Source organism: Podarcis gaigeae, assembly GCF_964106915.1.
Source record: "Podarcis gaigeae genome assembly, chromosome: 5".
NCBI classification, from domain to species: domain Eukaryota; kingdom Metazoa; phylum Chordata; class Lepidosauria; order Squamata; family Lacertidae; genus Podarcis; species Podarcis gaigeae.
In genome coordinates, this window is record NC_139681.1 from 72,664,465 (window position 1) to 72,684,646 (window position 20,182).

General features: G+C 42.5%; 1 protein-coding gene across 4 annotated transcripts in view; it reads right to left on the reverse strand.

Annotated features, from left to right (window-relative positions):
* Positions 1-2,117: 2,117 nt before the first annotated feature.
* SPHKAP (SPHK1 interactor, AKAP domain containing) overlaps positions 2,118-20,182 on the reverse strand; it is a 74,461-nt gene continuing 56,396 nt past the window's right edge. For 2 of the 4 annotated variants that reach the window (XM_083738656.1, XM_083738658.1), the window contains exons 4-12: positions 19,638-19,697; positions 18,117-18,251; positions 17,390-17,645; positions 13,320-17,082; positions 11,859-12,041; positions 9,907-9,993; positions 8,289-8,341; positions 8,015-8,199; positions 2,118-4,601 (exon numbers count right to left, since the gene is read on the reverse strand). In XM_083738656.1, the coding sequence (XP_083594782.1) occupies positions 4,458-4,601; positions 8,015-8,199; positions 8,289-8,341; positions 9,907-9,993; positions 11,859-12,041; positions 13,320-17,082; positions 17,390-17,645; positions 18,117-18,251; positions 19,638-19,697 (4,866 nt within the window). In that variant the 3' untranslated portion in view covers positions 2,118-4,457. The remainder of the gene's footprint in view (positions 4,602-8,014; positions 8,200-8,288; positions 8,342-9,906; positions 9,994-11,858; positions 12,042-13,319; positions 17,083-17,389; positions 17,646-18,116; positions 18,252-19,637; positions 19,698-20,182) is intronic. The other 2 variants (XM_083738657.1, XM_083738659.1) reach the window with 2 other exon arrangements.

Consider the following 20,182-nt stretch of genomic DNA (forward strand, 5'->3'; position numbering starts at 1 on the left):
TGCAATATTAAGCTTCAGCATAAATCACTTAGTTTCTAAACTTCAGGCCACGCACTATGAAGCAGCATAATGGATAGTAGTGGGTATGCACCGAACATTTGGTAAATATTTTTCTCAACTGCTACAAAGGATGCTTCACTTTTTAACCTTTTCCTTTGTGCTATATGAATAAAAATATTATATATTATCTAGGTTCTGGAGTGTAAAACACTGCATGGGTTCATGCATTTAGCTTGGGAGTGGTACTATTGTGTCATGGTGGGGAAGTTGCAAAAGTCCTACCCCTCCCTTTTGAACTGAGTGTCGAATCTCAAGCCTGGCTCATGTGATCTGCCACTTTGAGCAGGAATGGTTACATGAAAATTGGGTCTCAAAAGAGGTCTGTCTGACCTACACTGGAGAAGTAGCTTGCACCATAGAGGAGAGGGGCTCACACCTTTTTAATCAAGCCTTTGCGAATGTATGAACCATGATTTGTTGATGTTTAGTTCACAGCTTTTCATCCTGTTGTTTCACATCCATTTTTTTTTTCTCCAATCCAGTTTGTCCTCTTAATTGCAGTAAGTGATTAAACTGATTTGCCTCAACATGTGTGTATACCTGAATATCCAGATGCTGCTTTGGTACTGGCATGAAATCTAGCTTCCCAGTGTTTTTGAATTCCTAGTGTCCCCAGTATGAGAGCCTATTTGCTGTGTTGCCCTGAAAATGTCAACTGAACTGAAATATAATTTAGCCTGACTTCCCTGTTCAGCTTTATCCTAAGGAGTCTCTGATATTATGCATGGTTTACCTCCCATGAAGGCTGTGGAAGTGCTAGGTGTGATCTGCTATGAAGCAAAGCACTGGTATTTGCTACAGAGCAATGCACAATACCTTTAGGCTCTGGAAAGTGTAGCTTTGTTTTTCAGAAATATGCAAAGATACTTTTCCTGAGAAAGAAAACTTTTGTAGCAGACGTCACAATATTTTGAAGCTATTGGCATTTACAGTATTTAAGTCCCCCTATTGGAGGCGAGGTAACCTTTAACTCGGGGTTACATTGCTAGAGCCTCAGACATGTGTTTTGGTGAACCCAATTTTTGACAGTTCTCTTCTGATCCAGCTCTACTTGCACTTTATTATGTGCACCTGTTATTCTGGATCAGAAATGTTACCTCCTCTAACTCAGATGCACCTATTAATTTGAGTGTGGCCAGATCAGCATTGTGAGGTGCAGCTGCATTAGGAGAGATGGCTTAGAATGTCAATACCTTAAAGAGGTCCATAAAGTGTAGTCCACCAACAACATACTATGGGGTGTTTAATAACTCTTGAGTTTGCTGCCCCACATAAAACAGGCTTATCAACCCCCTAATGCAGGAGTTCAGAAGTCACTGAACTAAGTCTCCCATCAGTGGCAGCCAGTATGGCTAGTGGTCATGGAAGAGGCAGTACAATAACACCTAAGGGCTACAAATTAGCCTCCTTTGAGTAAGTTGCTATGTTTAGTGGGCCTGTTGAGACACAAGCTGTGCAGTTTTGATCTAGAATTATATGGATTTAATTTTATATAAAAATTAATGGATATTTCACTATTCTTTTTAAAAAGAAAAAATTTCAAATGCTCCCCGCTTCCCTCTTTAAAAGCTTGTTTGTCTATCCATTTAAGATTAAAACTCCAAGTGCAGTTCAGTGTTTCTTTGGCTTCCAATTCAGATGAAGGCATACATCAGAAGTAGTCTTTTGGGATACATTTTTGAGCGTATATGTTTCCATATTTGATCCACACATTAAGAATTCTGGTCTCATAGCCTGCTTCTGCTAAATGTTGAGATATTTGTGCTTTGGATTATGTACTTTTAGCGGCCTTCCATCAATCTTCAAGCTACAGGTGACCAGCTACTTTGAAAACTGAAGCCTTTAGGGTATGTTGGCATTCCAATTCCATGTACTCCCTTCAGCTTGTACTGAATGCATTTCACAGCAATTCAGAACTTTTGTAAAATACCTTTTTGTCTGATGTCACACACGGATCCTTTTTCTTGCTGAGCTGCTATATGAAAATACTTTATGTCCTCTCTGCTGTGTAGAAAGGCTAATTCAAAATTAGGTTTTACAAAGGCAAAGAGGACACAGACTGTTAACATAAATTTATTTCAAGTCAGGCTGCAATACTAAAAAGTAGCATACAGAAAGGAATTGCATCACACTTTCACATGTTAGCTATGTTATTTGTGCTTGTAAACATTTATTCTACCACTGCAAAACGTCTGTGTAACACACAACTAACTGGAATTGGTCTAAAAATAAATAACCTTTCCAACAGTATAATTTCAATCTATAATGCTCCATAACTTTATTACTGTTTTCTGAGAGGTCCTGAGTGCACACTGGCCTTGAGAAGCTTTTTGAGTTGTGGCACATCTCCAGAGTGGACCCAGGTGCTGTTCAGCCAAAGCTAGTGCTTGCATTATACATTGGCTTTTCTATTATTAACCATGACCTTTACTCCTCTACATGTATTGTGGAGTAACTATATAGTCAGCAAAGTCGCTTGAACACTTAGATTAATATGCTGGCAAATGTCACCTTTGCGAAAGAACAGGCATGGGTGGAAGCGGATTTAACAGAAGCAGTGGTGAAAATTATGGCTCTTAATAATTTTATTTAAAAGTACTGCAAAAATAGTGTAAAAAGATCATTTACTTTTGGACACATTACAGAATCATATACTATCTTAATGAAAATAAGAGATGTCTTTCATAGTCTTCAGGAACATACAGGCAGAATCTGTATATGGCCAAATGGTTGAAATTCTGTTTTTCAAAAAAGCAAATGACAGAATTGCTGCTTTGCAAATATGCTAGTAAAGGATATTGGCAATTTGGAATAGAGATATTTAGTGGGTGATGAGCTGAAGATTTTTATTGCAACACAGTTCCCTTTCCTGACTTTAAATTAAAAGCAGTCATTTTGGCCAAAGCCAAAGAACGTTTTAAGTATGGGTGCAAAAACTACTAGTTATTTGAAAATCAGGGTATTGGGAATGTATACTAACAATCAGGCAAGTTTTTATGCAATAAAAAGATCACAGGCACCCCAAACATTTAACCTCATTAAAATTTTGGTTTTAAAGTGTTGATAATCACATGATTCTATCAGTATAAAAAGAATAATGAAAAAGGAGAAACTTGTTCTCAGAAGTACCATCTAATACAATTTACCACAGCTCAGTATATTTTGGAGCCCAGGTTTTTTAAGATTGCTTCTGAAGGAAAGTTTTCTTTCACATTCTTTAGAATACTTGAGGCAGTTTGAAGAAATATTCCTGCCTAATAGGCACCCCTTTTCCCTTGCTTTGGTGTTTCCCTCTTTAGGATAAAAAACTTTCACAGTCACATCCTTTATGAGGCTGGCCTAAGCTAAACCAATTTGAGGGCAGCAGTTAAGACCAAATGATTGTAAATCATGAGCACTTACTTGGAGTAAGGCTTGTTGAGTTCAGTGGAACTTAGCATCTGAATAAATCTGCATAGAATCAATTTGTAAAATTTGAGTAGTAAAGTTGAATTCCTTTAAAAGCAACTGTTCATTCGCAGATTGCAACGAACTTTACAAAGGATGTGAATCACCATTCCAGGTGAAAGAAAGGGGAGGCTTAGAAATGCCAATACCTGCCCACAGTCTCACAGCGAGTTGCTAGTAAAGCTGTGTGTGGGACTCAAATCTGTTAATGAGCAGTCCAATATTAGCATTCACTGGAGCACAGAGCCTCTGAAAATCGCAGGGAAAGAACACAACACGATAAGGAGTTTTAAAGACCTGCATGAAAACCTGCCAACCAGAATTTTGTTCCTTTCAGCAGAACATATACGCCTGCCGAATGGCGAACGGCTTTTAAAAAGGAATTTCAACAGCTTGCGAATGTCGCTTCTTTGTGACACAGTTCAAGAGCTCAGGCTCCTCTTTCTATTCTTCTGGAGTAATTTGAAAACATAATTACACAGAATTCATTGAGAGGCATATCCTCCTACGTATTTGTTTGCCTCGCAATTCTGCAAACCGCTAGTGTAGTCAAACGACAAATACTAACCTCTCTTTCTCTCTCTTTTAAAAATGCCTTTGTTACTGTGTGATTTCACTGTCAGTCAATACACATAGCTGACAGAAATGTATGTATGTTTGATTATGGGAAACAGATGTTGTTTTTTCCTCCGGTTTCCACAAATGTCAGTTCAAAATGCGCACGCCCCTGTCCTCCAACGCAAGGTTCCCCATGTGATACAACTGTATACTCCGGGTCTTTCCTTTCTACCCATCACTTTCTTTCCTGTGCACAGCTCTAAAACAGACCCATGGCAGAATTTGTGCATTTCTGCTCAGTTCTATGTGCTGATGTTTTGAAAAAGAGGGCCACTCACAAATCACTGCCACTTAAAATGGATTAAAAATGAAAACAAGTGTAACAAGGTTTCTTATCCCAACTCGAGTAGCCAGTCAAACAGGCTCGGAGTCCGCTCTCTGCTTTCTTCATGGAGTTTGCAGAATTGTACCACGGCATGAAAGATATCGCCCACTTTCCAGGACTTCTCGTGGACAAGCTGCACAACATCTAAAAACTGGAGGGGGAAAAAATGTTTACTCATAAGAGTTGGTTTCATCCAATTAGGTTCTCTCCTTTTCACTGTAACTATATGAATCCAGGAGGGTTGGCTCACACACTGCTCTAATTGTTCATCACTCATTGACTACAGAATCAAGTGAGGACTTGTGTGTGTGTGAGAATGAGTCAGCTCAGTTGGTTAGAGCAGGTTGCTGATAATGCCAATGTTTCAGGTTCACTCCCCATATGGGCAGCTGCATATTCCTGCATTGCTGGGGGTTGGGCTAGACAGCAGGGTCCCTTCCAACTCTATGATCCTGTGACCACAGGCCAATCATGTTTGATCTTTCCTACCACCTCCACAGCAAAACCTCTGAGTGGAATCAGCTGTTGATCAATTGACAAGTAACTAAGTAATGAGAAATCAATTGATACTTAAATGGTTGTATGAAGCAGTCCTGAGGGAAAAGCTTTGGTTTAAGAATAGGAGGCAAGCTATGTTTAGGAATTTACAATGCAAATAGTAAATACGGTAGTTTCTGCACAAAATGTTGCAGGGTGGAAGATCCCGTTCAGGTTACAAACTAGCATTGCTCTCCTGGAAACTCCATTCCTCCTCCAATTCTGCCCACCCCCTTGCCTGGCAAACAGTCAGAATTCCATGGTAACTGAGTACACGTCATTCTCATTAGGTGTCTTGGACTCCCCCCAGGAATTTTTCCCTATTTTTTAAAAAACATTTCTTCCTTTTTAAGAGTGGTGTTTTTTGACTACTTGAGCAATGGCGCATGCACACCTGAACATGGGGGACAGAGGGAATGAGGAGTCTCAAATAAGAGTTCTTTTGTGCTCAGGCTGCCCCAGTGTTGGCAGCATACTTAGAATCTAATCCTCAAATTGTCACGCTTCCAAAGGAAGGTGAAGGGGGGGGAGAGGCAGCCGATGTTATAGACATTTACTCCTCAGTCTCATTGTGTTGCATTGTTACATGAAAGAACACCCAAAGGCAAACCTAGAGCACTAACATGAAAATTTCCACTCATGTAGTGGAGTGAGGTGGTTGAACAATGGGCAGACCAGAGAAATCTGTATTGCACCAGATCATCTGGTCGTATTCCCTACAGAAATGCCTCAAATTAGGCCTGAAGGGGAACGCCCCCACCCCGTCCTCCCTCCATGCACGTTGCATTTTCTTTGTAGAAGGGGTCTGTACATGTGGTAGCTGGTCCACCAGCATCATCACTGAAGTCCCTTTCTGCTGCCTGTGGCTACAAGAACTAGAGTTGTGTGTATGTAGTAGTGCACCCGGCCTGTGGAACGCCTTCCCACCAGATGTCAAAGAGAAAAACAACTACCAGACTTTTAGAAGACATCTGAAGGCAGCCCTGTTTAGGGAAGTTTTTAATGTTTGACAGACTATTATATTTTAATATTTTGTTGGAAGCCGCCCAGAGTGGCTGGGGAAACCCAGCCAGATGGGCGGGGTATAAATAATAAATTATTATTATTAATTATTATTATTATTATTAGTAGTAGTAGTAGTAGAGTACCCATAAATCTTCAAGGGTCCCTCCAAACATTATTTTTTGTTGTGCATTCATGAGGATTTGTGCTCATGATGTTGCCAAGTTATGCACGATTCTGTTTTAAATATGCTTTGTGCCTACAGACATACTGCTCCATTTCCAATCAGGGCAGGGTCCTGTAACTTCTTGCTGAACTCCTGGAAGTTTTTATACCACAAACGTTCCCGTTTATTTCCTCTCCCACTTTTGTTGTGCTGTAATGCAAGAGTGCCCTTCCAGATAACAATGATGCATCGTGGAAGCATCATGGAACAACTAGTAAAGCGGAATGTTATCCTGTATAAATCTGCCACTAATGCAACTCTTACTGTGTTAATGATGTGTTGCAGAATATATGTGCAAAAACATCCTAGTGTGAAGGGGTTCTAAAATGCCCAAAGCTCCTTGTCATTGGAAGTCAAATCTAGAAGGAACAATAATGCATTGATTTTACTGCATACCAATTGTGTGTTGGTGTGTATGTGTGTGTTTTAAAACCTTCCTTTAGATTTCCAAGCAGCTGGGGAAAAAATATTATACTGTCTACTTTTGTGCTTTGCTATTATTTGAAACGAAGAGCATCATCACACCACACACCCAGGCCCTTGGTTTGCAAATGGAAATTAGCGCTTTCTCTTTTTTTTTTTTACTTTTCATAATCAATATCTGATTAGGCTTCATCACTCCACTTTGAAAACAAGGGAGGAAATATATTTGCCTCTGTAGCTGGCAGGACAATTTGCCATTTACATGTGGTCTTTTAAACTTAAGCACATATTTTAAAGATGTTCAACCAGGCTTGCTGTTTCCAAGGGCAGGCTTTCAGGCAGGATGTGTTTCATCACTTTCTGGGGTGTTTTAGGAATTGGTTAAAGTATTTGCAGAGGCATATGGCAAAGCTGACAGCTGTTTCTATAATGGGACACAATTTCGGCAGTTGTTACTGAATGCAGCTCAAATTATTGCTGAAGATTCCCAAATATTTTGCCTTAGAAAATACTAAACAATGCCTCAGCTGTACCTAATATCAACTCTCTCTCACACACACACTTTTTTTTTTAAGATCCAGGGTTTGATTCTATGAGCTCTTGTCCTGACACAGCAGCTCATAGGATCCAAAGGCAAGCCCTTGTGCAGTACCTGCTCCATCCCTGTTGAAGGCAAGAGGGAGCAGGAGTCCCACTTGCTGCTCATACCTATTTATACAAAACATTTTCATCCCATCTAATTTCACGAGCCAAGATGGCTTAAACTGAGGGTACCCAACATGGTACCCAGATGTCCTTAGATTACATCTTCCATCACCCCTGACAATTGGACATGCTGGCTGGGGCTTCTGGAGGGCACCACATTGATTGCCCTTGTTTAAATAAATTCCTGCTATGCATCTCAGTGCTTGAGATACTAGAGCAAGCCTAGTTTACAGGGGCCTCTGTGCCCCACATCTGTGACTGAACAGGTTTTTGCGATACCTTAATGTAGAACAAAGTGGCATTCAAATTATAAGGTCATTCTTGAATGGCTTTTCGGTCACAGGTTTGTATTTCATTCTTCCCACTCAATTGTGAAGCTTAGTGGATGACCTTGGGCCAGTCACTGTCCCTATGCAAACCCCATCTCACAGGGTTGTTGGGAGGATAAACGGGGAAGGGGAGAATATGTCACCTTGACCTTTGTGCAGGCAAAGTGGGATATAAATGCAATAATAATAGATAAAAATACTAGAGGTGGGGCAGTATATTTAAAATGTTACTCTAATACCTATGGCAAGAAAACATGATGGTCTTAGTTTTTCAAATACTGCCTGTCAGTGGGTGCTACCCCACATTTGCCATCATTTTTCTCCTGCAACAGAGATCCATACCTTTTCAATTCTATTTTCCTGAGATTTCTTAAAATAGATCATGGGGATCCCAAGCTCTGATGCAGCAATCCACTGAAGGGTGGTACGCAATTCTGCGTCAGGGCACTCTGGTTCCAGGTCAAAGTTGATCACCAAGAGATCCTTTTGCCCATTGGCTGTTCCGCTGGATAAGCCAGAAGCGCATTCTGAGGAAAGAATGCCACGGTCATTTTCCCAGTGCTTGCAGGCAAAACAAAACGAGTTCCTACACCCTGTTTTACGACATACAACTTACCTTCTACCTTTTCTGGCATTTTGTTGTGGAATGTGTTTTCATCTACTAATTCGCTTAAGAAACAAAAAGAACAAGAAAAGATTATTGTATATAACTTTGCAACATGGCCTGACATCCATTCATGAAAGCTGAAATGATTTCAGAGAGGGACCTGAGATGCTGCAGTTTGATTTCTACACTTAAAATGAACTTGCTTTTGGGGTACGTGTATCAGCATTCACACTAAGGGATCTTTTATGTTTTTATCATTTGCTACCAAGGTATCAAACTCAAAGCCCTTTGAAACTCTGAAGTATCTTGTGAAATCTCATTAGTCACAGAGCCTTATAGACAGGAGGTTTAAGCATCAGTACTCAGTTTTAAGGCTATCAAGTTGATATTATTTCAGAAATTGTGTATCTACCCTCCCACTTTATGCACTGTGCTCAGGGTGACTTAAAATAATTTTTAGGAACATTGAGGATCAAATATTCTGTGGTGATCTCTCCCCCCCAAAAGGAATTCTGGTTCCTTCGCTTTCAAAAATATCTACGCAGCTGCCAAGTAACCTGCAGCAAAACCAATGGGAACCTAAGAGGCAGGGCTGTGCACCCAATATGGTCAACTCCTGAACTGAACTGGGCCCCCTCCAGATTGGCACGAGGCAGCTCCAGATTCTGTCTGAAACTCTGGAAGGCCATTGCCATTGTACCATGAAGCCATAATGGTGCTCTCCAAATGTTAGAGTACAATTTCCATCAGCCCCAGATTGGGAGTGAACTTGGGACAATCTGCATGCAAATCATGTGCTGTTCCCCTGAACTACAGCTCATCTTGTTCTGGGTTCACAGACCTTAGGGCAAGCTCACTAAGGTCACTGCCCACTGCCCAGAGCCCATAAGGAAGTCTGTCAGACCAGCCTTGCCCAATCCAGTGGTCAGAGAAGCAACTTTGCAACCCACTCCCTGCCGGAAGGAATTTTCTGATTCAGTGCCTAGCTCCCTGGGGCTGGGTGCCCAAAGGAAGGCATGTTCTGGCCCTGTCTATTAGCTAGAAAACTAAAGGTTGCTGGGCTGTGCATGTGCGTGAGATTTATAGTTTTATATATATATTACAACCTGTTGTAAATAATTTGAATGAAAAGTGGGGTACGAACCTTCGAAATAAACAAACAAATGTGCTGCTCAACCAGGGCCTGTGTTTGCTGTAGGCAGTTGTTTATATCAGAAAGAGATGGCTGCTTGCCAGAGATAGCAATTACTGAATATGTAACTGAAACTGCTGGCTTCTAACATTTCAGGGGGGAAATTCACACCTAGCGTTTGCAACAGTATATTTAGAGAATAAGGGCAAAGTGTAGCTAATCTGCACTTTGGAGCACACTATGAAATTAAGTGTGAATGTGGTGGGCAACTGGAAAATGTGGACACCACTTTATGGAAATAATTGATGACCACTTAATGGAAATAACTAACTTTGTATTGTAACCATCGCTGATGGGAGTTAAAGCGGCAGCAAGAAAGGAGAGCAGCTGGATGAATAATGAAGTCGCTTGGCACATTCTGGATGATGTGAATGGTTTTCAGCTGAAATGGAGCAGCGCTTCCCAAGATCAGAGGTCACCTTAGCAGCTACTTACTTAATTGCATGAGAAGATGGCATGTTTTCCTGATAAATTTCCAGGTCCATAATGCCAAGACTGCTAGTGGTACTGCTGTTGCCATTGCTGACGATGCAAAAATTGAAGTATTAATGCCAGTCTGCACCAGCATGCACTTGAAGACATTGTTAAGCAAAGTGGCAGACAGAGCGGCTGCTTTTCTGCTTCTCAGAACAAGGGCACACAGTTCTTGCCTGACTCAGCAATTTGTTACCAGCAACACAAAAGATGGGGACGTATTTAGTCAAACAATACACAACAGTTACACATCTATTGGTACTATGAACTGACAGAGAAAGAATCAAGTGTTAAGCTGAGGATTTGGTAAGGCAAAATGAAGATTTCATTTCAGCTCAGAGCAAAACATGCTTTGTAAAGTCTGGTTACATCACTTGATGTCTCATCACTTGCTGAGTGGCAGAATGTCGTCCTGAAAGTGATGTCAGGGGATGTGAACATTTGGTGGTATTTGAGTCATGATGGCTGCTTCATATATGTGCTGATTATCACTTGATACTGTGTCATCAAGTGGTTGCCATATTATATAAAACCCTAAGACTCATCACAGTGTAGCCAGAGATAATGTTGAGTACACTTATACCTTTAAAGTGCTAAATGGCCTCGACCCTGCAAACCTGAAGGAGTGCCTTCACCCCCATCGTTCAGCCTGGACACTGAGGTCCAGCTCCAAGGGCCTTCTAGTGGATCGCTTACTGCAAGAAGTGAAGTTACAGGGAACCAGGCAAAGGGCCTTCTTGGTAGTAGTGCCCGCCCTGTGGAGCACCTTCCCATCAGATGTCAAGGAGATAAACAACTATATGACTTTTGGAAGACATCTGAAGGCAAGCCCTGTATAGGGAATTTTTTTAATGTTTGATGTCTTGCCGTGTTTTTTATAATTTGTCGCCTCTTATTGTCTCCAGCCTCAAACACAAGATTTTTTAAAAAATCAATTTATTGCATTTATATCTCATCTTTTCTGCCAAGGAGCTCAAGGTAACATACGTGGTTCTCTGCCTCCTTATTTAATCCCCACAACAACCTAAGAGGTAGGTTAGGCTGAGAGGCAGTGACTGGCCCAAGGTCACATTCATGGCCAAGTGGAGATTTGAACCCTGGTCCCATAAGCCCTACACTGGCACTATAAACAGTACACCACACTGGCTGTGAGTCATATCATGCAAAGACTGAAAACAACAGTGGGATCTCAATAGTGATTTTCAACTCATTTATGACTTCTTGGAACAGATGACCTACAGTGAGATTTCAAACAACTAATGACTTTGAGTGGTGGTGAATTTGGCAATTACATTTAGGCTGCAGTGACAGCAGAGATTTAGATTTGAGTAGTCAGAAACACCTGATGAGCAATGAGGCAAATTGCCCAAAGAGAACTGGATTCTCCAGGGCTTTTCTCTCCTTACAGACTGAGTAGTTCTACTGAATCCAGTTTCAAGATCATAACAAATCTATATAGACCTACAGTTCCCATCTTGAAACTGTACTGTTGACTCTAAGAGCTTGCAATGATTTGATAATACTTAGATGCTAGGAAAGAAAGAAAGAAGTCCTGCTACAGTAATTTGTCCAGTCCTTAGTCTTCTATCGTGTCCACGCCAATAGAGAATGAGAACTGAATGCAACAGTGTTAGATGTAAATGACCCAGATGGAACTGACAAATGAGCCATGATTGACTCAAATTAGCTTCTCAGATGGTGTTATCCTTGCAGGAACAGGAAGTGATTGCTTGGGGTTGGGTGGCAATTTCTTTCCATGGTTTCCAAATACTTAATGAGGCCTCCTGCAGCACCGTATGAAAGCTAGTCCTCTTTTGGACACACTCAAGCTACATTCATTCTGAGCCAATGACAATCAAAACGTTTATGCTGGTGATTATACCCCTTGCAGCTCAAAAGGGGCATGCGGTTACCTCATAGATCTCTCGCTGAGTTGCAAATAGCTGCTTGTATCCTCAGGATTGTCCTCGTCATTTGCCAGCTGGCACCAGCTGCTACCTGTGCTTTCGTCACTGCTGCTGGGAGGGACTGGAAACTCTTCCAAGGCTTTGGCCTCCTTGGGAGCTTGAGGTTCAGGATCGCTGCGTATAGTCAAGCTGATTGGGGAAAGGAAAGATTCTGATGAAGTAATGAGAAATCTCTTGGGAAATTCTTCCTGCTCCTAAGCACTGTTGTATCAGTCAACCAAAGCACTTGGACCATTCTTTATTTTACTTTATTTTTTGCAAATCATGGAACACCACCAGCTAATAGATTTTTATTGCCTTTTCGGATATTAAAGGGGGCACATATATGGAATTTGCCGCCAACAAGGCTGGTAAATTGCAACATGGGGATTGCACTGCTGCATCTTCTGATCCGTTCCCTTCTGGTCCCTGTCACCCATCATCCTTCTACATCTGTTGTCTGGCAAAATCAAAGTCCAATGTGCTTCAGTGGGCAGAGAAAAGGAGACGACTAGGGAAGGAACATCGCATAAAGCAGGAACATTATTTCTTGCTGTATGTAGCCGAGCTCATCTTTAGAAGTTCTTCTCTCGGTAACAATGCTTGCCCTCCAATATCTAATATGCGGTGGGTGGTGACTGGAGTATTTCCATAGTCTTAAATCTGTGCACAGTATGAAACCTAGAGCTCTTTAGCCTTCACAAGTCTGTGTGATTTTGGAGTTCAAAGAAATGTGCAAGGCAGGGCAACACACCTCAGAATCCACAGCTACTAGCAGCTTATTGGAAAAGGGATAAATTGATAATTAAACTTAATATAAACGACTTAGTAGGGATCTAGTCATAATGGAGGTCCAGCTAAGTGGTAATTGTATTTACAATAATAACAGAGTGTCTGCCCAGCCAGATCTTTATAAAGGGGAAATATAAGAGATTATTTTGGCAAGGTTGAGGAGTAGAGATTATGCTCCAGATTACAAGCAAAATTGAAGAGCAAAAAAGTATGTTTTGCAACCTTTTCTCATGCACTGGCTAGCTATATGGCCCATCATGGTTTTCCTTACAGTACAATTTTATAATGCCTTCTCAGAAATAAGCCCCATTGAGTTCAGTGCTTCCAAGTAAGTGCAGGATTCTAGTATTCAAGCCTTATAAACATGTGTCATATGCAGTTACAGATTCTGTTATGACATTTAACTTTTTTTGAGTGGGGAGGAAGCATAAGACATAAGATATGCAAATTGGCAAATTAGGGTCCTTAGATTTGAAAAGCGTAATTCAGCATTAAGGGGTACAGCAGAATAGAGATGGAGGGAGCTGGTGTCTGTGTGAGCACGTGCCTACATTTCTGCGTATGGGGAGATGTGTGGTGCTCCACAGGCTTATCAGGCACAGGGCCCCATGCTTTCAATCTGGTTATAAAACTTACCTGCTGTTTGTTGAGGAATCGAGGTGCCCTCCTGAATCTGCTTCTGCACGTTTTTGTTTGCTGAGATACCCCCTTGGTTTCCCAGAGGCCACGTTAACTTCTGCCAATTGTTCTGAGACTTCGTCAAGGTCTTCTCTTTGTTCTGTTTCTATCTGAATTAAAGGCACTTCCCTTAGGCATACAGAACAGCTTGTATGGTTGGTAGGAAAAAATCCAGGGGATGAAGAATGTGGTTTTTTCACATCTAGATCTATTCTGTCTCCTATTGATTTACAGTTTTTTTGCATCCCTATTGGGACATGGCTGCTGTCTGCTGCGTGATCTCTGTTTGCAGAATCTTGGTGATGGACAATTAAAGTCTTCCCGCTTTCAACAATATTAGCAGCCAGCCTGTTTGCATACTGTTGAACATGCGGTGGGGAGTCGTGAGGATGCTGGTCAAGCTCAGAAACCTCTGCGTCATTTGCTATTATTTTGTTCTTGCACATTAGAGCTTTGATGGAATTCGCCCATGTCTCATGAATCAGCATGTCGGTTGCCTGATCAGTCCTACATCTTTGGTACAGGTAAGAGTCTGATTTGCAAAGCCCTGAAGAGGAAGCTGTGCTGATTGGCTCTACACTTAAAGAATCCCTGTGGCCATTGCGAGAGAAGCCGTCTAATGAATTTGCTTTGATGGGCACATTCACTGTTAGCCTAGAAGCTGAGCTTCTGCTATCGGGCATCGAGGACTGTCTGAAACAAAAAGGTGAGCGTTGGGAAGGAGGTAATAAATTGCTACTCCAGTCCTTGGCACTCCTAGCAGAAGACACATTCTCTCTATTTTCCTTTTCAATTTCCCTCAGCATATATCTGTAAAATTCTTCTGTTATGCTTTCTGTGCTGGACTGTTTGGATGGGCAACTTGGCCTCACATTGAGGTGGCCATTTTTCTTGGCAACTTGTTGCATTGCAGAAGTCAAGATGCTATTTGCATTCTTCCCAGCATAGTAGTCAAGTAGTAAATCAAACTCTCGACCTTCATTTTCCATCTGGTTGACCATAAACCTTGAAAACTCATCTGTAATGCTCTCGCAGCTGGACTGTTTGGAGACAGAGCTGGTCCTGCTTATTGGCTGCCCTAAAGTGTTTGTGAGACCCAAAGTGTTTGCAGACCCTTTGGAATCGGAGTCCTCCTCGGGAATGCTTTCACAGCTGGATGCGTTGACTCTGCTCCATCTGTCACAGTGCAGTCTATTTCGAGGGTGGTTTGGGCTTTGCCAAGCATTATCAGCCACAGAGAACTCAGCCAAATTCACAATTTTAGCAGCTACTTCATTGGCAAAGCTATTGCATGGATCCAGTGTGTCATCAAGGTTAATGGATTCGTCCACCACCCTGTTCATAAGCCTTTCTTTTAGCTCAGGGTGCTCATCCGTTTTCCTCTTGATCTCACTAAGCCTGGGCGGACGATGCTTTCTCACGACCGATCCACTGGACTGTGCCTCCTTCTTCCTTTTCATGGTTCGGCATGACAAAGCTTGGGGCATCAAATACTCGCCGCCTCTTTTCCACGCGCAGAACCAAGGTTGCTTGCCGTTTGAATTGTCAAGGCAAATGGCAGCAATTTCCGTTGCCATAGAGACCACCGTCTCTGCCAATTCCTCTGCAAAATCTGCTACACAGTATTTATCTGCTGGATGCTTCAACTGTAGCAGAGGTTGGGAAGGCAACAAACCCTGATTACCCAATAAGGGGAGGCTGAGTTGGGCTTCATTGTGCCGTGTGTCACCACACACATGCTTTTCATGACTTTCTGTGCTTGGTGCAGTGTTGGAAGATGGACGTTCCTGAATGCCATGTCTGCATTCATTGGCTAGCGTTGTGTCTTCTCTGTCGGTAAATGACCGGAGTTCTTTCTTTGTATGATTGCTGCTACTGGGATGTATGGATTTGTAGCACTCTCTTGCAGTTCTTTTCAAATACCTCTTTTTGGGAGACGTTTTTCCAGAAGGTGAACTATGGGCATTAACCCTAGGTGGTGAAGCTGCACAAGGTGGGGCCAATTCCCGGGTCTCCAGCACAACTTCCTCTTTGACATCTTTTGTTGTGGGTACAACACCAATGTTAGGGCTAGTGCCACAAAAAGTACTAGGAGGCTTATTATCAGAGTCATCTGGAGATGGTTGTAATAGATCATTTGTAGACTCCCTTGGTTGGCTCTCCATTACCTGCCAGCTAAGATTATCTTCAGCAAAAGTACTTAAAGACTCAGTGAGCTGTGTGATATCGCTCATTTTCTTACAAGTGAAGTACAGCACATCAAAAAGCAGCTTATTGGCAGTTGCAATAAAAACATCTTGGGTACTAAGGTCTACATTACTTTCAGATCGTGTGTTTAGCTGCTTCTTCCTGACCTCTTCCACTGAGTGTCTCAGAATAACATTGGACAAGTTCTGGGCAAGTTCATCAACAATCACTTCCTCCAAATGGGGAACTGAGGGCTTTGTCACAGCCTGGACAATTTTCCCATTTACAGATTCCATAAAGTCGCCTAGGTTTCTGTACGTTTCAGGCTTGGCTAATACTAAGGATGCCTCTTTGAATAATGCTTGTGCAACGCTATTGTTCAGATTCTCCATGTTGCTCCCTATGGCTATGCTACAGTGAAGAGTGATGGCTGCCGACGTCTCTGCAGCAGACAAGAGTCCACCAGAGGCTGCAGGATACTTATCATCTTTCTTGTCACCAAGACCACAAACTGCAACAGCACTCGCTACTTGAGTCATGCCACACAGGGCAGATGGGAATGAGTAATCCACAGGCGGGTTGTTACTGACGCCTTGGGGAGAGTTTTCCTCCAACACTTCATTAGAAATTGTTTGAGAGTCCGCGGCTTCCTGTTCTCTTTTGAGCTTCTCTGCGGCATGTGGGCTCGATATGGTACCAAGGACTGTAGCGGCACAGGCCAAAGCCACCTCCAAGGCACTTTGAGTGCCTCCACTGTTGTCTTGCAACCAGTCTGCAGCTTCACGGGGATGCTCAACGTCAGACCAAGGACACAAATTTGGTAAGCTAGTTCCAGGCGATTCAGATGTGTTTTCTGCGCCATCTGGACTCTGAACTATGACAATTTTGGGGAGTTCGTTCCATGGCCGCGAAGCCATCACATCCTGTGCTGCATATGCAGCTGGAGTTAAGGAGCTGCCAGCAGAGATGCTGATGGCAGCCTCTTTGGTAAAAGTAGACTGAGACAACCTGATGAACGCGTCTTGCAGGACCGACTCTGCCAAATTTGTAGCGAACCGACCTGCTGTGGCCTGTTCATTTTGCATGGGGGGATTATCTGTTCTGTCATCTCTACAATCCAAGGTGTCTAAACGAATGTCTTGTTCTTCTGCTGCATCATCCAGAGAAATAATTTCCTCCTTGGTTGCTGTGGCCAACAACACGTCTTCCAACACATCCGAATTGTCTGTATCACCTCTGGAAGAGTCTTCCAGATCATCAATATTAGAGGATGGCTTAGATTTCCCAGCTATACCAGATTTCCAATGCTTATTGGCTTTGTCCACAATTTGCAAAACGCTGTCTTCACCCTCACCGTTCAAGTCCTCATCAGACGAGCTTGAAATCCTAGCAGGAGCTGTGCTGTCTTTGTTAATACAATTTGCTTCCAGAGCAAATGGCAACCTGGGATTTTTGCACTGTAAGCTTTCAAGTCCTTTCCCTCCGTGCTTTTTGAACTCTGCTGAGGACTCAGTGACATTCAGTTTTTCCTGACCTGGAAAATGAAAAGCAACATGTTAGCCTTTAGAAAACCAGCCATCATGTCCTGAAAAGTGGACGTGCCAAAGTAGCATGAAGAGGAAGTGTGCAATCACCATGTATAATGACCACATTTTCCATCTCACGAGCAATGGTATTTAACGGCATGAGGGATTTTGGATCTTCCTCTAATTTCATTGCTTTTAAGCGGCAATTAAATGTATGCACCAATTAACACTGAGTGCTATTTACATGAGCACAAGCCCTTATGTATTTGACTGCACAGACTGTGACAGATTCACTTTCAGCCAGCTAGATTTTACCGTTTTTATACTCATCGGCCTCACTCTCATCTTCAAAGTGTTCGGAAGCTGTAAGAAAATCTTCTTCTATTGAGGACACAGAGCAGTTAGTGTCGTCCTCAGGCTTTAAGATGCTGGCGTTGATGTGCAGCTGCTTCTCCTGTACAAGCTCCAGCCCAATCAGAAACTTGTTTATTTCAAAGATGATGCAGTTTGCGCTGTTCTTTCTGTTTCCTCTTGCACACTGAACCAGACAGACATCTGCCAGCCAAGAACACTGGAGGGAGAAGAACAACAACACCTAAATTCCAGTGATGCAATTAAACGGAAAAGAAATAACTTTTTATCAAAATCTTTTCATTTTCTCCTAGCTATGCTCCACAACAAAACATCACCACCAACACCAGCAACATTTATAGGTTGTAATGCAATGGACGCAAAGGACTCCCATGCACATAAAGGAGCTTTCTCTTCCTTATCTGTCTCCTCAGCATCAGCTTATTAAGTTTGTATGTGTGAGGGTTTGCAGAAAAGTTTTGTTTTTGTTCTCTAATATCCATTTTTTCCAAAGTAAATCAATCTAAATGCGTATTTGTATTTTTTTTTCCCAAAGACGCCCACGCTCTTATTATACACTCGTGTCTCTTACACTAGCTAGCTAGAACGCATCCTGCCGTATTTCTGGCATTTTCCCTTGGAGCATCCAACCAGAGCACTGAGGCATTCCCAAAGACTGACTGAACCGTACCTGGGGTACTTCAAAACCAGCCTGAAGGCTCCCTGAAGTCAATCCACTCAGCAGGATGATTTCATTCTCTTTGGGAGGCTGTACATTCATAGAGCTGATAAGCTTCGGGAGATTTGGAGAGATACCGATCAACCTCTGAAGCACAAGAAACATGAGCATGAGAGGCGAACTGCACTTCTCTATCTAGCCATGCTATCAAACATGAAAGAAAAAGCAGTCACTGGCATCCTCTTGAAAGTGCCGTTCACATTGACAGTAAGAGCCCTTATCAAACCAAAGTTGCCAGACAGGTAGATGAATACAGGGCACAGAACCCTGGATGGGCATCTGGCCCCTTCACTCCTTGGCTTCTGTGTTCTTTTCCCACCCCGACCTGGCCACAGTGATCCATGCAATGGTCACCTCCAGGCTTGACTACTGTAATTCGCTCTATGCGGGGCTGCCCTTGAAGCTGTCCCAGAAACTCCAGCAGGTGCAGAATGCTGCAGCGGGGCTCCTCACAGGGTCTCTGCCACGGGAGCATATTCACCCAGTGCTTTTCCAGCTGCACTGGCTCCTGGTGGAGTACAGGGTCAGATTTAAGGTGCTGGTTTTGACCTTTAAAGCCCTTCACGGCCTAGGACCCTTGTACCTATGGGACCGCCTCTCCTGGTATGCCCCGCAGAGGACCTTAAGGTCCATAAATAGCAACACCCTAGGGGTCCCAGGCCCTAAGGAAGCTAGATTAGCCTCAACCAGAGCCAGGGCCTTCTCAACACTGGCTCTGGCCTGGTGGAACGCTCTGTCTCATGAGACCAGGGCCCTGCAGGATCTGATTTCTTTCCGCAGGGCCTGTAAGACAGAGTTGTTCCATCTGGCCTTTGGCTCAGAATCAGTTTGATTCCCTCCCCCTCTTTCTTTTTCCTTTCTCATCCTGTGAAGAGGCTGCATCCTAATATTTTAATGTTGTATTTTAAACTTTTTAAAAAATTGTATTTTAATCAACTTGTTTTTATTATTGGTTGTTAGCCGCCCTGAGCCCGGTCTTGGCTGGGGAGGGCGGGGTATAAATAATAATAATAATAATAATAATAATAATAATAATAATAATAATAATAGTTTACATTAGAATAATACGTTTTCTTCACAAAGACGCCCCATGCATTTGTAGAGTGACCATGTTTCATGCTTAGCAGAGAACAGTGTCTATTTTAAGGTGTCTCCTCTTTGAGGACAGTCCAGCCCAAGTCTGATTTAAAGGTGACAAACTATAAAAAGGAGAGCAGGAGCTTAGAAAATGCCCACCACCAAGATTGAGCAGGCTCACAGGCCACCTGGTGTGCTTCCACTATGGTGAGACAAATTGTATTTCTATTTGAATTGCAGTAATTATACATGGCAGTTTCAAAGCAGTGTTTCTATTCCCCCTCTCAGAGGTGGGTAGCGGTTGAGACATCTCTTCGTCTTTCTGTTGACTATCCTGTGAGTAGCAAGAGCTACTTCTGTATTTGCACATACTGTGTGTATTAGCAAAGCACTTGCCTGTTTCATTAGTTCATCACTGCAGTTACCTTCATGCGCATCCAGATTCACAAAGCAAACCTGCAATTGGAGAGGAAGAAAGGAAGGAAAAGAGCAGATAAGATTCTGAAACTCCCACAGAAGTATCTAGGACACTATTCAGAAATAAAGCCAAGGTTATTTTTTTCCTAAACAATTTGTGCAACGTATCAGCTTCTGCCATGAAAGGGAGGATTGTCAAAGGTAAGTGGTTCATCACTTGGGAGAATCATACTGGAAAGAAATAAAGTATTCAGTTAAACTGGAACATAGAAAACCAAATTAGTTTTATTTGTTTGCATTGTCCAGTGAGCTGTGCCTTTCCTAGGATATTCTAACACACACACCCCATCCCCCCCTTACAAAAAACCCAGAAAACACTCCTTGGATACTGAGCATGCTCAGTTCTCATTGTGCTGTACTTTCTTGGGAAGGGGCTTCCCATAATAAGCATGCTAAAGCTGGCCAGTTTATGGCCCACTGCTTTCTTCCTTCACCCTCCTACCATCCGATGGTGCATCTTATAA